The sequence below is a fragment of the Salmo salar genome, chromosome ssa13 (genome assembly GCF_905237065.1).
Source record: "Salmo salar chromosome ssa13, Ssal_v3.1, whole genome shotgun sequence".
In the NCBI taxonomy this organism is placed as follows: domain Eukaryota; kingdom Metazoa; phylum Chordata; class Actinopteri; order Salmoniformes; family Salmonidae; genus Salmo; species Salmo salar.
In genome coordinates, this window is record NC_059454.1 from 107658026 (window position 1) to 107676308 (window position 18283).

Below are 18283 nucleotides of genomic sequence, written 5' to 3' on the forward strand. Positions count from 1 at the left end.
TATATGTACATATCTACCCCTACCTACATGTACATATCTACCCCTACCTATATGTACATATCTACCCCTACCTATATGTACATATCTACCCCTATGTACATATCTACCACAATTACCTGGTACCCCTGCACATCGACTCGGTACTGTTACTTCCTGTACATATATATATAGTCATCTCATTTTTACTCACTATTGTTATTCACTGTATTTATTCCTCGTGTCACTATTTCTATGTTATTATTTAATCTTATCTTTAACTCTACATTGTTGAAAAAGGACCCGTAAGTATTTCACTGTTAGTCTACACCCGTTGTCTACAAAGCATGTGACAAAATATAACATTTGTGAGAGAGAATAGCTGCAAAGAGCTCCTTATAAACCATGAGACGTACAGGGTTGACTTGGTAGAGCAGAGAAGCAGCAGGAGACTTCAGGACTCTGTCCACCACATCACACACCAGATCCTCCAGCCTGCTCAGCAGGTCCTCATAGGTCATGAAGGGGCACTCTGCCTCTATGTGAGTGTACCTACAAAGGGAGGGAGGGAGGAACATAGGGTCGTACTATGGTAAACAAATAGAACTAGGAGGATTTCCTGAGAATATACTGTAGAATGAAGGTATTTTGCCATCAGAATGCTGTAGATAAAATAATACATTGTTCTGGGTCACGTTCATTACCGAACGCAATGAAAAAAAACGTTAAAAAAAAAAGGCTTTGCATCGGGAAAACAAAAAAAGTGAATGTTTCTTATTGTACAAGTTCAGGTATTCCCTCCATGCTACAGTGCACATTGGGTGCCCTAATGAATACCTCCATTCCACTCCAGTACTACTACTCACTCAGACAGGTGCCTGCGGGTGCGGGACTGCTCTGCGCGGTAGGACTGAGCGATACAGAAGGTGTCTCCCAGAGCAGGGATGCAGGTCTCCAGGTAGAGCTGAGAAGACTGGGTAAGGAACGCCTCCTCCCCAAAGTAGTTCAGGTTGAACAGGGTGGAACCTCCCTCCACCTGGGTCTGCACCAGGGTGGGTGGGGTGATCTGTGGGAAAACAAACAAACAAACAAACAAACAAACACAAAAACATAGCTTTAGAATGGCTTTACATTTACAAAGAGATCAATCCTATATGACCTCAATCCTATAGAAAATTTGTGGGCAGAACTGAAAAAGCGTGTGCGAGTAAGGAGGCCTACAAACCTGACTCAGTTGAACCAGCTCCGTCAGGAGGAATGGGCCAAAATTTACCCAACTTATTGTGGGAAGCTTGTGGAAGGCTACCCGAAATGTTTAACCCAAGTTATACAATTTAAAGGCAATGCTACCAAATACTAATTGAGTGTATGTAAACTTCTGACCCAGTGGGAATGTGATGAAAGAAATAAAAGCTGAAATAAATCATTCTCTCAACTATTATTCTGACATTTCACCTTCTTAAAATAAAGTGGTGATCCTAACTGACCTAAGACAGGGAATTTGTACTAAGATTAAATGTCAGGAATTGTGAAAAACTGAGTTTACATGTATTTGGCTATGGTGTATGTAAACTTCCGACTTCAACTGTACATTTTCAAGTACATAATTGTGCACTCTCCTCAAGCAATAGCATGGTATGTTTTCACTATAATAGCTACTGTAAATTGGACAGTGCAGTTAGTTTAACAAGATTTTAAGCTTTTTGCCCATATCAGATATGTCTATGTCCTGGGAAATGTTCTTGTTACTTACAACGTCATGCTAATCAAATTAGCGCACGTTAGCTCAACCATCCCGAGGGTGGGACACCGATCTGTAGAGATCCTTAAGACATTTTAAATAAGTCACAAAGATGTGTAAACATGCACAAGGATGACAATATGGAATTATTCACAATTCAAATCTAATCTATAAAATCAACAATAGCAATAGGAACCCAAAGACAGCAGGTGATGGACATTACAGTATATATATATATATATATATATATATATGTGATTTAGGCTACATTGTAGCATGCTAAATGTTTCTGATCAGTGATAGATTTAAATTTTTATACTATATATATATATATACTATATATAGTATAAAAAGAGATGAGAAACATGGAAAGATTGTGATGTACCCACAAGTTAAATAGAATATCCATCCTGTTGCATCTGTGTGGATGGGTACTAGTTTTTAACTGTACCTCATGGTATCCGCGGTCGAAGAAGTGATCCCTGAAACACTGCGTGACAGTGGAACGGACCCGGAGGATCTTGGACACGTTCTCCCCACGGATCATCATGTGTCTGTTGTTGAGCTGAACGTCCACGTCAGACTCCTCGTTCAGCAGGTTGTCAGCTCCTCCAGCCGGCGCCAGACCCACTAGTTCCCAGAAGTCACAGGTCAGTTCATGACCTCCAGGGGCCTAGTGGAGGAGGAGAAGAGAGGACAGATCCAGGCAAGTCATGACACCGTTATTATAATTCATTAAAAATTTTATAGTAATTTGGGACCGATTTTCCCCTCCGGACACAGTTTAAGCCTAGTCATGGACAAAACTTGACCATATATGGGAAACTTGACCATATATGGGCATGTTAAACTTGAAACAATAATGGATATTAATTGGAGGAATGTTTACCTGTTTTCCTTCTGGTACTTCTTTCACTGTCCCATACAGAGCCACTGTACTTTCAGTGGACAGCACCAAAGCATTGTAGCACTGACACTATAACGGTGACAAAGGGCGAAAAGGATATTACAAATTAATAAGAGAGGGAAAAAAATTAATACAAAAAAATGGGGCCATAAAAAAAAGTATATCATTAATTTTTGTCGTCATTTTTTTGTATTATTTTTTTTTTAAACAGAATTGAGTTTTAAAAGAGAGCAATTTTTTTTTTTTTACAAATACCAATTTATCGTTGAGAACACACTGCAGGAAACCAGTTCCATCTCTCAGCACGATGAACAGCAGGTTCTTTCCTAGCAAGAGAAAAGCAAACACGCTTTAAGCCTCTCTCTTCATTCATTCATTCATTCATTCATTCATTCATTCATTCATGTAAAGAACTCAAAAATATATTTGCAAAAAAAAAATAAAAAAATATGGGGGATTGGAAGTGATGCAGACAATTACATTGATGGAAGCTACAATCTGCAATATTAAAGCTGATCTACCCCCCTAAGAAAAAAGGATTAAAAAAATAAATAAATAAAAACTAAAATATAAAATGGCCTAAATAAGTCTGTAGTGCATCATACAACATAAATAGGAACCTAGAAGGTGTTGGTTAGACTGTATGATGCAGTAGAATCGTGAGCATATTCTGATAGAAAACGACGTCCATGTTATTTATATAAGTCCCAGGGTCACCCACCAAAAAAAGGCTTCAGAAAAGGCTATCCGCGACCCAGGAAACAAAACTTCAAATGTTGAATCATCACATATAGAATGTTATGAATATGAACACTGTGTGGTTCAAAACCTGTTAAAAGTTGCACATTAATAAAACTATTATAAAATGACAGGTATGAGTTCGACATCATTGTTTTTGAATGAGCAAAACAACTAACAGTCACAGTCAACACACATTTTATAGTAAGAATATAATAAAAATACAAGGATGCAAACTAGTGAGGGCCTAAAATTGGCTTTTTTTTCTCTGCACTGAAACATGCAAAAAAAAAATCCCTGCTAGGAGGATATTTTTTAAATCAGCTTTAAAAATGTTAATTTCTAGTGATTTTTTGAAATGTAGGTTTTAACTGTGTACTAATTAAACAACAAAGAGTATGATCTACATGATCAGTCTCTCTGTGTAAAATAAAAAGTGGTTCATGTGAACCAAACTCAAAGCAAAACATTTTAAGGAAAGCAATCAAATGTTATTTGTTGCCCAGAGAAACAAAACAATACACTAATATTGCAGTTAGCCACGACAGCCATTATAACAGAACGCTTGTTACCACGACAGCCTTTACAATAGAACGCTTGTTACCACGACGGCCTTTACAATAGAACGCTTGTTACCACGACGGCCTTTACAATAGAACGCTTGTTACCACGACGGCCTTTACAATAGAACGCTTGTTACCACGACGGCCTTTACAATAGAACGCTTGTTACCACGACGGCCTTTACAATAGAACGCTTGTTACCACGACGGCCTTTACAATAGAACGCTTGTTACCACGACGGCCTTTACAATAGAACGCTTGTTACCACGACGGCCTTTACAATAGAACGCTTGTTACCACGACGGCCTTTACAATAGAACGCTTGTTACCACGACGGCCTTTACAATAGAACGCTTGTTACCACGACGGCCTTTACAATAGAACGCTTGTTACCACGACGGCCTTTACAATAGAACGCTTGTTACCACGACGGCCTTTACAATAGAACGCTTGTTACCACGACGGCCTTTACAATAGAACGCTTGTTACCACGACGGCCTTTACAATAGAACGCTTGTTACCACGACGGCCTTTACAATAGAACGCTTGTTACCACGACGGCCTTTACAATAGAACGCTTGTTACCACGACGGCCTTTACAATAGAACGCTTGTTACCACGACGGCCTTTACAATAGAACGCTTGTTACCACGACGGCCTTTACAATAGAACGCTTGTTACCACGACGGCCTTTACAATAGAACGCTTGTTACCACGACGGCCTTTACAATAGAACGCTTGTTACCACGACGGCCTTTACAATAGAACGCTTGTTACCACGACGGCCTTTACAATAGAACGCTTGTTACCACGACGGCCTTTACAATAGAACGCTTGTTACCACGACAGCCTTTACAATAGAACGCTTGTTACCACGACAGCCTTTACAATAGAACGCTTGTTACCACGACAGCCTTTACAATAGAACGCTTGTTACCACGACAGCCTTTACAATAGAACGCTTGTTACCACGACAGCCTTTACAATAGAACGCTTGTTACCACGACAGCCTTTACAATAGAACGCTTGTTACCACGACAGCCTTTACAATAGAACGCGTGTTACCACGACAGCCTTTACAATAGAACGCTTGTTACCACGACAGCCTTTACAATAGAACGCTTGTTACCACGACAGCCTTTACAATAGAACGCTTGTTACCACGACAGCCTTTACAATAGAACGCTTGTTACCACGACAGCCTTTATAATAGAACGCTTGTTACCACGACAGCCTTTATAATAGAACGCTTGTTACCACGACAGCCTTTATAATAGAACGCTTGTTACCACGACAGCCTTTATAATAGAACGCTTGTTACCACGACAGCCTTTATAATAGAACGCTTGTTACCACGACAGCCTTTATAATAGAACGCTTGTTACCACGACAGCCTTTATAATATTGCACTTGTTACCACGACAGCCTTTATAATAGAACGCTTGTTACCACGACAGCCTGTATAATAGAACACTTGTTACCACGACAGCCTTTATAATAGAACGCTTGTTACCACGACAGCCTGTATAATAGAACACTTGTTACCACGACAGCCTTTATAATAGAACGCTTGTTACCACGACAGCCTTTATAATAGAACGCTTGTTACCACGACAGCCTTTATAATAGAACGCTTGTTACCACGACAGCCTTTATAATAGAACACTTGTTACCACGACAGCCTTTATAATATTGCACTTGTTACCACGACAGCCTTTATAATAGAACGCTTGTTACCACGACAGCCTGTATAATAGAACACTTGTTACCACGACAGCCTTTATAATAGAACGCTTGTTACCACGACAGCCTTTATAATAGAACACTTGTTACCACGACAGCCTTTATAATAGAACGCTTGTTACCACGACAGCCTGTATAATATTGCACTTGGGGGAAAAAAAACATCTCAAAGTAGAAATAGAATGAATCAAACAAGTATTCTATTATAGTGACCACTATAGTAGACATCGATTAAGTGCACAAGGCTACATGTGTGAAAAAATACCGTTCACTGAGTAAAACATTTAATAATTCCCCCTAACTCACACACAAGAGTCACAGTATGTTAAGTTCAACACAACAAAAGCAATATCTTCTACACTGCAGGCTATTACATTTTACACTTTCTGCCTGTGGACATCTGTTCTACAATGTGCCAGCAGAGCATGATACCCTTCGTTGGCATAATTGATCTATTTCAGACAGAGAGTACACCTGCCCTTTTTATCCACTGTACTGAACAAGTGAGAAAGAGGGAAAGTGTGTAGTGATCATTTCACCTCTATAGTGGCATCCAGACCAGCTCCAGCTACACTTGATCCATGAATCCACTTGTTTAACAAGCAACTCCTCATTTTCACTTAATTCTCTCATTTTGAAAATTAACCACAAAGGGAAAACATTAGTTCATTAACTAGCTAACTAGCTAACTAGTTAATATTTCACACAGATTGAAAACATCAGTTCATTAACTAGCTAACTAGTTAACTAGTTAATATTTCACACAGATTGAAAACATTAGTTCATAGATAACTAGTTAGCTAGCTAATGAACTAACTGGTTAACATTTCACACAGATTGCCAGGGTCCAGAGAGCAACTAACGTTATAGCTTGAGGGTCGGCAAGGAGTCGAATACCAGTTAATACTATATAGTGGTTGCTCCACTAAAGGTTTTGCGATGATGCTGCGGGACTTAGAGGTAATTTGTGGTTTAGTACGGTACCCTGCGTCACCACTTCATTGCTCCAGACCACCACAAGGGGGAGTTAGAGCACTGATTATGCTTCTGGGTCCTACTGTGTCTCTAACTGACAATGAATGGGCGACATAAACCTTAATAGAAACTGATAATTGTGCATGACTTCAGTATTACTTACTAACACTGTTATTACACTAAGGTTTTTATTATTTTATTTTGTTAGGATTATTTTTCTCTTACTGTAGTACTGTAGACCACTCCCGACCGGTCACGTCACCGACCGGTGAGGGTAGGAAACAACATCTCCACCCCGCTGATCCTCAACACTGGGGCCCCACAAGGGTGCGTTCTCAGCCCTCTCCTGTCCTCCCTGTTCACCCATGACTGCGTGGCCATGCACGCCTCCAACTCAATCATCAAGTTTGCAGACGACACTACAGTGGTAGGCTTGATTACCAACAACGACGAGACGGCCTACAGGGAGGAGGTGAAGGCCCTCGGAGTGTGGTGTCAGGAAAATAACCTCTCACTCAATGTCAACAAAAGAAAAGAGATGATCGTGGACTTCAGGAAACAGCAGAGGGAGCAGCCCCCTATCCACATCGACAGGACAGCAGGGGAGAGGTGGAAAGTTTTAAGGTCCTCTCTGTACATATCACGGACAAACTGAAATGGTCCACCCACACAGACAGCGTGGTGAAGAAGGCTGAATGAGGCTGAAGAAATTCGGCTTGTCACCAAAAACACTCAAACTTTTACAGATGCACAATCGAGAGCATCCTGTCGGGCTGTATCACAGCCTGGTACGGCAGCTGCTCCGCCCATAACCGTAAGGCTCTCCAGAGGGTAGTGAGGTCTGCACAACGCATCACCGGGGGCAAACTACCTGCCCTCCAGGACACCTACACCACCCGATGTCACAGAAAGGCCAAAAAGATCATCAAGGACAACAACCACCCTAGCCACTGCTTGTTCACCCCGCTATCATCCAGAAGGCGAGGTCAGTACAGGTGCATCAAAGCTGGAACCGAGAGACTGAAAAACAGCTTCTATCTCAAGGCCATCAGACTGTTAAACAGCCATCACTAACATTGAGTGGCTGCTGCCAACATACTGACTCAACTCAAGCCACTTTAATAATGGAAAAATTGATGTAATCAATCTATCACTAGCCACTTTACTCATCTCATATGTATATACTGTACTCTATACCATCTATCACATCTTGCCTAAGCCGTTCGGCCATCACTCATCCATATATTTATATGTACATATTCGTATTCATTCCTTTACACTTGTGTGTATAAGGTAGTTGTTGTGAAATTGTTAGGTTATATTACTTGTTAGATATTACTGCACTGTCGGAACTAGAAGCACAAGCATTTCGCTACACTTGCATTAACACCTGCTAACCACGTGTATGTGACAAATAAATTGGATTTGTACAGCGCCTGAGTGGCGCAACGGTCTAAGACACTGCATAGCAGTGCAAGCTGTGTTACTATAGACGCTGGTTCAATACTGTGCCGGCCTCGACTGGGAGACCTATGAGATTGTAGGTGTTTGGTTTCTCTCCCTCTAAAAACAGAAATAAAATCATTCTAAATAACAAACTGGCTTTATTTACAAATTAGTAACAATGTCTCACCCCGTGTTCAAGAAGGGCCTTTTTCCCCCCCTCGCTCATTTTACGTTATTTGAAAACAAAATCATCAAAATATTGTTAGTTTTTAAACAAAGCGATTATTAATTTACAATTATCTAAAAGCCCTTTGGATATTCTCACAGATATATTATTAACCCTGGTATTAGCAGGAGAATATATATTGGTCATATTGGTTATGGACCCTGAGTGGCGCACAATGGGACTGCCTTGTAGTTCTCCAGCTGTATCCACTGAGATAGCACAATGGGACTGCCTTGTAGTTCTCCAGCTGTATCCACTGAGATAGCACAATGGGACTGCCTTGTAGTTCTCCAGCTGTATCCACTGAGATAGCACAATGGGAGTGCCTTGTAGTTCTCCAGCTGTATCCACTGAGATAGCACAATGGGACTGCCTTGTAGTTCTCCAGCTGTATCCACTGAGATAGCACAATGGGACTGCCTTGTAGTTCTCCAGCTGTATCCACTGAGATAGCACAATGGGACTGCCTTGTAGTTCTCCAGCTGTATCCACTGAGATAGCACAATGGGACTGCCTTGTAGTTCTCCAGCTGTATCCACTGAGATAGCACAATGGGACTGCCTTGTAGTTCTCCAGCTGTAACCACTGAAAGTGCACAAGATTCAAGGCACGAGGGCAGGGGGCACGGGATGGGCCGCAGAGCTGCACACAGAAGACGGACCTAGCCCATGGGGAAGGGAACCCTACCACACTGGGTAGCACAGAGCAACACTTTAAGGGGCATTGCATTAGTAGCTGTAGCAATATAACAGCACTTAACATTAACAATTCTTGTTCCACCACACTTACTCCCTCAACTCAAACTTTCCAAATGCCAGTTTTTCGGTTACAGCTCATGAAGCACGCTTCATCACCAAATCAAACTGCCTTCCCACTCTCCGCTGATTTCCAGAGCGCGCGCTGATGCTGAAACTAGCAAGTTGGTTGTCTCTTCAGTCGCTTGCTGCATTCTGTCAGGTGAATGACTGGCTGAGCGCAGGCTCGGGCCTTGGCTAGAGACATAATTGCTTATAACATGTATCACAGGTTCGCTTACAGCCATTAGTGACTCAAACGCGGATATTAGAACCTCCCCCCCCCAAAAAAAACCGAATCAAGTAGTCTACCTATTTTGGATTCAAAACGGCAAATTTTGCCGAAAGGTAACTAGTTTGCATCTCTGTGTCTAGCTAAAAATAAATATTTTTAAAAAATTACATTTTGTTTCCTGTTTTGCATGTTATTTTGGCATTAATACGTGTCACATATCAGTTTGCAAACAATGTAAAACATTTTTATAATTCCGTTAATAAAACCGCATACTCAAGAAAGCAACCTTGTTTGTAAGGCAGCTTAAAAATGCAGGTGTTTCATCCTAGCTCAGTGCTTTCTGTGGTGGTGGGGAAGCCAGGGAAAAATACAGAGCATAGAGGTTGTAATGTTCTCTAGTTGCGCCGTGATTGGCTCAGTGCTCTGTCACTCAAGGGGACACTACGTCACCGCATAATCTACGGGGAGAGCTTAAAAGAATTCAAGCCCATGGGGTGCTGCCATAGTTACATTAGAAGTGCCCATCCAAGAAGGCTCAAAGGTCATTGGTCACAGATAAAATTACGTCAAATCACGTTAGATCTACAGTAGCTTTGATTGGACTGATAATATCGTTAGGGCTGTTGCTGTGACCGTATTACCGCCATGAGTCAAATTCCACGTGACCATGGCCTCCCGAGTGGCCCAGCAGTCTAAAGCACTGCATCGCGGTACTAGAGGCAACACTACAGACCTGGGTTTGATCCTGGGCAGTGTTGCAGCCGGCCGACCCATGAGGCAGCGAACAATTGGCCCAGCGTCGTCCGGATTAGGGGAGGGTTTGGCCGGCCGGGATGTTCTTGTCCCATTGCGCTCTAGCGATTCCTTGTGGTGGGCCGGGCGCATGCACGCTGACTTCAGACGACAGTTGCATGGTGTTTCCTCCGACACATTGGTGCGGCTGGCTTCCGGGTTAAGCGAGCAGTGTGTCAAGAAGCAGTGCGGCTTGGCAGGGTCGTGTTTCGGAGGACGCATGGCTCTCAACCGTCGCCTCTCCCGAGTCCGTACGAGAGTTGCAGCGATGGGAGAAGACTAACTACCAATTGGATATCACGCAATATTGGGGAGAAAAAGGGGTAAAAAATAAACTACTCACCACATTTATTGCACTGTAGTGCTAGCTCTAGCTTATGCTTTCAGTACTAGATTCATTCTCTAATCCTTTGATTGGGTGGACAATATGTCACTTAATGCTGCAAGATCTTCCGATAGGTTGGAGGTGGTCCTCCGGAAGTTGTCATAATTACTGTGTAAGTCTATGGAAGGAGGTGAGAACCATGAACCTCCTAGGTTTTGTATTTAAGTCAATGTACCCAGAGGAGGACGGAAGCTAGCTGTCCTCCGGCTACACCATGGTGCTACCCTACATAGTGATGTTGAGGCTACTGTAGACCTTCATTGAAAAACAGTGTGATTTAATCAATTATTTGGTGATGTGAAAATATTTAGTATAAAAAGGATAATTGTTTTGTAATTTTAGTATAAAAAAAAATATATTTTTAAAATTATTATTATGAAATTCACAAAATGATAGTCCTCCCCTTCCTCCTGAGGAGCCTCCACTGAAATCCAGCTGCCAGAACGTCTCATATTAACTGTATGTGGTTAATACTTATTTCCTCGTTTCGGGGTTCATCAGTGAAGGTAACATGTGTTGCTTGAGCTGATGCAAGGACGAACACAGAACACACAAATAGTTCTGACCAGTGTGCAACAAAAGTAAGCAAGGTTGCTATGAAAATTACCCAAAAATGCGCTGTGATTTCGATGCTAAATATCATAACTTAGATTAAAGATTTTTTTTTTTTTAATTACGTGCAACATTTACACGTTTTGAATCACACAGTATTCATGTTCATAACATTATTGTACACAGTGTTGCAGAAATTTTTCAGTTCTGTTTCCTGGGTAACGGAACACATTTTTTGGTGGGTAGCTAGTTGTACCCAGAGACTTCCATTCTTTGCGCTAAGCTAGCGCTAAAACTACCTCCATCTTCCTTCATAATGGACTTGTCGTTCTACAATCCTCACCTTGTTTTCTCATTCGGTGCACCCAGCCGAACACCTTCACTCTCTCCCCCCGGAGAGGCTCCAGCTGATAGATTTTAACCTTTTGGGAAAAGTGTTGATTCAATTTCAATATTTAAAACACAATAGAAAACAAAAATTATCCTCTCATTTCCAAAGATGAGGAGTTTCTGACAGGATGCCGACTAAAAGAGAATATAGTGGATCTGACCGTTTTGGGCTCTGGAAGGCTTGAGTCATTCTCAATGGTGATTTTCTTAGCTCCGTCCAGATTCTTCTCTCGTCTCTCAGAATCCTCTGCCTTCAAAACAAAGTTGAAAATAATTTACATAAATTGCCGCTTACATACACTACTGCCAGCTGTGAGCATATGGCCGAAGACAATAGTGTGTATAATTATAATGGTGCATCCTATTCCCTACATAGTGCACTACTTTTGATCAGAGGTAGCGCACTATATGGGGGGGTAGGGTGCCATTACCCCACACTTCCCCATTTCCGCCTCCCCCACGTACCTCCTTTTTGTCTTTGGACTCGCTCTTCATCTGCTCTCTAGCAAATAACTTTTTCACATTTTTCCTCTGTGTCTTGGAGATCACTGCCCAACGCTAGATTAATAGGAGAAACAAAAATCAGTAAGTAGAAACCAAATGAAAACATCTTTAGATTTTGCTGGGTTTTGTGTTTTGACTTGTTTTTGGATTGCTTGTTGTAACTATGTACCTCTCCGTCCTTCTGAGAGTCCACATAGATGGTTGGGAATGGTTCTTTTCCAGCAAATGTCAATGCCTGTGAAATCACATAGCTGTTGTTACAGGACTTATTAACTGTGATTCTGTTGAATGGTGTAATAACGAAAAAACTAAAAAACAGACAACACTGATTTCTCTTACCCTCAATGAGGTCTTGAAAGGCTTCTGTTCTGTCCCATCACCATCCTGGTCATTTCCTTCTTTGTCAGACACATACAGTTCACCTGGAAAAAGTGAAAGCACTGTAATACTTGATATTGCATGCCTGTCATTTCCTCTCAACCTAGCTTGACGTGTTCAATTATCACCCACGATGCTAAATCCCATATTTGACATCCCACTGCGTAGCCTATTTCATCCACAGTGCATTGGGAAAGTATTCAGACCCCTGGACTTTTCCCACATTTTGTTACGTTACAGCCCTATTCTAAAATGTATTGCTCTGGCACCCCAATGGTGGAACAAGCTCCCTCACGACGCCAGGACAGCGGAGTCAATCACCACCTTCCGGAGACACCTGAAACCCCACCTCTTTAAGGAATACCTGGGATAGGATATAGTAATCCTTCTAACCCCCCCCCCCCCCCCCAACAAAAAGATATAGATGTACTATTGTAAAGTGGTTGTTCCACTGGATATCATAAGGTGAATGCACCAATTTGTAAGTCGCTCCAAATTGTAAGTCGCTCTGGGTAAGAGCGTCTGCTAAATGACGTAAATGTAAATGTAAATTGCATTCCCTCCTCAATCAACACACAATACCCCATAATGACATCACAATACCCCATAATGACATCACAATACCCCATAATGACAAGGCAAAAACTGTTTTTTTTTTAAATGTTTGCACATTTATTAAAATATAAAAAAACTGAAATATCACATCTACATAAGTATTCAGACCCTTTACTCAGTACTTTGTTGAAGCACCTTTGGCAGCGATTACAGCCTCCAGTCTTCTTTGGTATGATGCTACAAGCTTGGTACAGCTGTATTTGGGCAGTTTCTCACATTCTTCTCTGCAGATCCTCTTAAGCTCTGTTGGATGGGGAGCGTCCCTGCACAGCTATTTTCTGATCTCTCCAGAGATGTACTTAAACTTCTAAAAGCCTGTTTTCGCTTTGTCATTATGCGGTATTGTGTATATATTGATGAGGGGGAAAAATATATTTAATCAACTTTAGAATAAGGCTGTAACGTAACAAAATGTGGGAAAAGTCAAGGCGTCTGAATACTTTCCGAATGCACTGTATGTACATATTGTGGAGTTGAGAACCTCAGCTAGGTACAGGTATAACAGAAATGAAAAGGGCACTAAAACAAACGGGTAGTATGATTAACTAGCTTGTTTTAGCTAGCTAGACAGTCAAGATACGGTTGTGCTACTGGTGGGCTCCCGAGTGGCGCAGCGGTCTAAGGCTCTGCATCTCAGTGCTAGAGGCATCACTACAGACCCTGATTCGATCCCGGGCTGTATCACAACCGGCCGTGATTGTGAGTCGCATAGGGCGGCGCACACTTGGCCCAGCGTCGCCCGGGTTAGGGGAGGGTTTGGCCAGGGGGGGTAGGCCGTCATTGGAAAATAAGAATTTGATCTTAACTGACTTGCATAGTTAAATAAAGGTTAAATAAAGGTTAAATAAAAAAATTAAATACAAAGTATGCAAGCTAACTAGCAACACCGGTCTGATGCAACACTTGACAAATGATTTCAGCATTGTATAGTACCTAGCTACATAACGTTACCCAGTGAGTTTACCTGCAGTTTTCGTTGCCTTCTCCGCCATATCCATGTAGAAATTGTATCAAATCTGTATATTTTAAATGAATTACTAGCTAGCTAATAATAATACAAATGAAATGAACCGGCCTTCGCTTCTCCCGTTGGTTTGTGTGCTCGCGTATTGATTATCTGCGCACACGACTTCCGAAAAGGTCGTGAACGTTGATTGGTTACAGCGCGCAGTAAATTGAACGCGGATTGGTTCACAGCTCCTGACAGTCATTGTAGTCACGCCCTGACATGATGAAAGGACCATTTCTGGCGTGATGTTGGACCATAGAGCTGTTGGACAGATAGATGTATATGGAGCTAAGAGATCATGAGGCTATATATAATTCATGCATATTTAATTCAAATCCATTACATCATGCATATATTGTTGCAGAATCCATTTGAACCCATTAATATCCATACATTAAATAAAAAATAAATAAAAAATAAATGTTCTTTGGTACACTTCCCATACACAAAAAAAAAAGATTGCAGTTTTAAAACTGCTGTCGACTGTTGTATTTTAGAAGCAGTAATTGCAGAAATGCAGTTATACAACACTCTGACTGCAATATTTTTTTCGTAAGGGTTGTTCTCGGAGCTACTGATGGGCAAATCTGAATAAATGTTTTGTATGTTTGCCATTCAGAGGGAGAATATTTTTGTGTCTTTGAACGGGGTATGGTAGTAGGTACCAGGCGCACCGGTTTGTGTCAAGAAGTACAACGCTGTTGGGTTTTTCACGCCCAACAGTTTCCCGTGTGTATCAAGAATGGTCCACCACCCAAAGGACATCCAGACAATTTGACACAACTGTGGGAAGCATCGGAGTCAACATGGGCCAACATCCCTGTGGAACGCTTTTGACACATTGTAGAGTTCATACCCCAATGAATTGAGGCTGTTCTGGGGTCAAAAAGGGGGTGCAACTCAATATTAGGAAGGTGTTCCTAATGTTTTGTACACTGTGTATGTACAGTGCATTCAGAAAGAATTCAGACCCCTTGAATTTTTCCACATTTTGTTACGTTACAGCCTTATTATAAAATTGATAAAATTGTTCCCCCCCCCACTCATAAGATCTACACACTATACCCCAAAATGACAAAGCAGAAACAGGTTTAGAGATTTTAGCAAATATGTACAAACAAAAAATGGAAATACCACATTTACATAAGTATTCAGACCCTTTACTCAGTACTTTGTTGAAGCACCTTTGGCAGTGATTACATCCTCAATTCTTCTTGGGTATGACGCTACAAGCTTTACCCACCTGTATTTGGGGAGTTTCATCAGTGCTGCAGACATTTTTTGGTACCATTCCCCAGGTCTGTACCTCGACACAATCCTGTCTCGGAGCTCTACGGACAATTCCTTCGACCTCATGGCTTGGTTTTTGCTCTGACATGCACTGTCAACTGTGGAACCTTTTATATATCCCCTTGGCATTTTTCCTATTATGTTGCATTACAACCAATAATTTAAATATATTTTTTATATTTTTTACAAACAAAAGCTGAAACGGTGACGCGCTCATTACAGAAATGGTCCGATGAAGCAAACGCGAAGCTACAAGACTGTTTTGCTAGTACAGACTGTGATGTACTGTGATGCTCACGTCGAGGAATACAACACTGGGTTTTGCATGAAATCCCCTGTTCCTGGATGACTTTGTGATGTATCTCTCTCTGGCCGATATGAGGTTAGACCCAGGTGCAGAGAAGAGACCACACATCAATGGTTAAGGATAAACATAAATACTTTACTGAGAAACAGTATACCTAGTGGGAAAAAAACAACAAACACTAAGTGTTGAAAACTCACTCAGGAAACAACCACACACAGTAAACAATTCAAGCATCTGTAAATTACCACAGAAAACACACCTCTTTTAACAGGGACACAATCATGAAATAATAAGACACAATAAAAGTCTCTAGGGCGGTCTCTGCCGCCCTCTGGTGACCAGGAGGAACCCTGACAGCCGATGTGAGTAAAACCATGAAACAGGTTAACAATCACAAGGCCGCCGGGCCAGATGGAATACCAGGGCGCGTTATCAAAGAATACGCAGACCAGCTGGCAAGTGTCTTCACAGACATTTTCAATCTCTCCTTGTCCCCGGCTTGTAATTCCAACATGTTTCAAGCTGACCATCATTATCCCTGTTCCCAAGAGCTCCAAGATGACCTGGCTAAATGACTATCGCCCTGTAGCACTCACATCTGTAATTATGAAGTGCTTTTAAAGGCTGGCTATGACACACATCAACACCATCATCCTAGACACCCTAGACCCAGTCCAATTCCAATACCGCCCAAACAGATCCACAGATGACACAATCTCAATTGCATTTCAGCCTGCCCTCTCCCATCTAGACAATAGGGGGAATAACTATGTGAAAAAGCTGTTTATATTCTACAGCTCAGCATTCAACACCATAGTTCCCCTCCAAGATCAACACCAAGCTGGGACCCTGGGACTGAACCCCTCCATTTGTAACTGGATCCTGTACTTCCTGATGGGACGGCCCCAGGTAGTGAGGGTAGGCAACAACGCCAACACCTCCGGCATGTTGACCCTCAACACGGGGGTGACACGACTACTGCTGAGGGTAGTTCCTCTCCCTGTTCGGGTGGCGCTCGGCGGTCGTCGTCACCGGCCTACTAGCTGCCATCGATCCCCTTTTCGTTTTTCTGTTAGTTATGTCTTTATTAGTTGCACCTGTGTTCTGTTAGGTTCTGTGTGTTAGGGTTAGGGTGCTTGTTACGTGTTTTCACTGTGTTCGTGTTGGACTTTGGATTTGTTACGATTTGTTGTGTTTGGGAATTTTTTCCCTCTTTTGTGGTACTTATTAAATATATATATTAAATTAAATATATATATTGTACCAAACATTTTTCTGCCTGCTTCGCCTGACTCCACACCCACGACGTCCAAGCGTTACAGAGGGTCCATCAAGGGTGTATGCTCCTGTACTCTCTGTTCACCCACGACTGCATGGCCATGCACGACTCCAACACCATCAAGTTTGCTGACGACATGACGGTGGTAGGCCTGGTCTCCGACTGCGATGAGACAGTCTACAGGGAGGTCAGAGATTTGGTAGTGTGGTGCCATAACAGCAACCTCTTCCTCAAAGTCAGTAAGACCAAGGAGCTGATTGTGGACTACAGGAGAAAGAGGGGAGAGCAGTCTCTCATCCATATTTGCAGGGCTGTAGTGGGGTGGGTCAAGAGCTTCAAGTTCCTTGGCGTCCACATCACTAAGGACTTAACACAGTCCACGCACACACCCGCACAGTCATGGAAATGGCAGAACAGCGCCTCTTCGCCGTCAGGAGGATAAAAGGATTTTTGCAGGGGCCCTCGGATCCTCAAAAAAATCTTACAGCTGCATTTTGAATGACTGCTTTACTGCTTGGTAGGGGCGGACAACCCAGTACATCACTGGGGCCAAACAATTGCCGAAGACTCAAGCCAACCAAGCCATAGACTGTTCACTCTGCTACCATCCAGAAAACGGTACCGGAGCATTGTCTCTCGGACCAATAGGCTCCTAGACAGCTTCCACCCCCAAGCCATAAGATTGCTAAACAGTTAATTAATGGTTACCTGGACTATCTGCACTGACCCTATCTTGGGTCAGACTCTACGCACCCTCACAAAACTATAAAACTATATATACGGTACCAGTCAAAAGATTGGACACATCTACTCATTCCAGGTTTGTTCTTAATTTTTTTTTTTTACTGTTTTCTACATTGTAGAATAATAGTGAAGACGTAAAAAAAAATATGAAATAACACATATAGAATCATGTAGTAACCAAAAAAAAGTGTTTCTTCAAAGTAGCCACCCTTTGCCTTGATGACAGCTTTGAACTTTGAAGAATCTAAAATCTAAATATATATTTTGATTTGTTTAGCACTTTTTTGGTTACTACATGATTCCATATCTGTTATTTCATAGTGTTGATGTCATCAGTAGTATTCTACAATGTAGAAAATAGTAAAAAATAAAGAAAAACCGTTGAATGAGTAGGTATGTCCAAACTTTTGACTGGTACTGTACACACTATATATACACACTACACTGACACTCCCACACAAAACCCCCACACATTCACACACACTACATACTCACACACATGCATATCGACAACACAAACACACATTCAAACATTGATCTAGTACTGGTCCTCCCTGTATATAGCTCCACATTGATCTGGTACTTCCTGTATATAGCTCCACATTGATCTGGTACTCCCTGTATATAGCTCCACATTGATCTGGTACTTCCTGTATATAGCTCCACATTGATCTGGTACTCCCTGTATATAGCT

The 18283-nt window shown here is 41.9% G+C and overlaps 1 protein-coding gene across 2 annotated transcripts in view; it reads right to left on the reverse strand.

The window, feature by feature from the left end:
* Nucleotides 1-14111, reverse strand: part of LOC106568532 (asparagine--tRNA ligase, cytoplasmic) — a 52430-nt gene extending 38319 nt beyond the window's left edge. For both annotated transcript variants that reach the window (XM_014138959.2, XM_014138958.2), the window contains exons 1-11: nt 13925-14111; nt 12307-12389; nt 12137-12202; nt 11929-12021; nt 11625-11714; nt 11417-11495; nt 2880-2950; nt 2607-2693; nt 2169-2390; nt 843-1042; nt 393-528 (exon numbers count right to left, since the gene is read on the reverse strand). In XM_014138959.2, coding sequence (XP_013994434.1) covers nt 393-528; nt 843-1042; nt 2169-2390; nt 2607-2693; nt 2880-2950; nt 11417-11495; nt 11625-11714; nt 11929-12021; nt 12137-12202; nt 12307-12389; nt 13925-13958 — 1161 coding nt within the window. In that variant the 5' untranslated portion in view covers nt 13959-14111. The remainder of the gene's footprint in view (nt 1-392; nt 529-842; nt 1043-2168; nt 2391-2606; nt 2694-2879; nt 2951-11416; nt 11496-11624; nt 11715-11928; nt 12022-12136; nt 12203-12306; nt 12390-13924) is intronic.
* Between the last annotated feature and the right edge of the window lie 4172 nt (nt 14112-18283).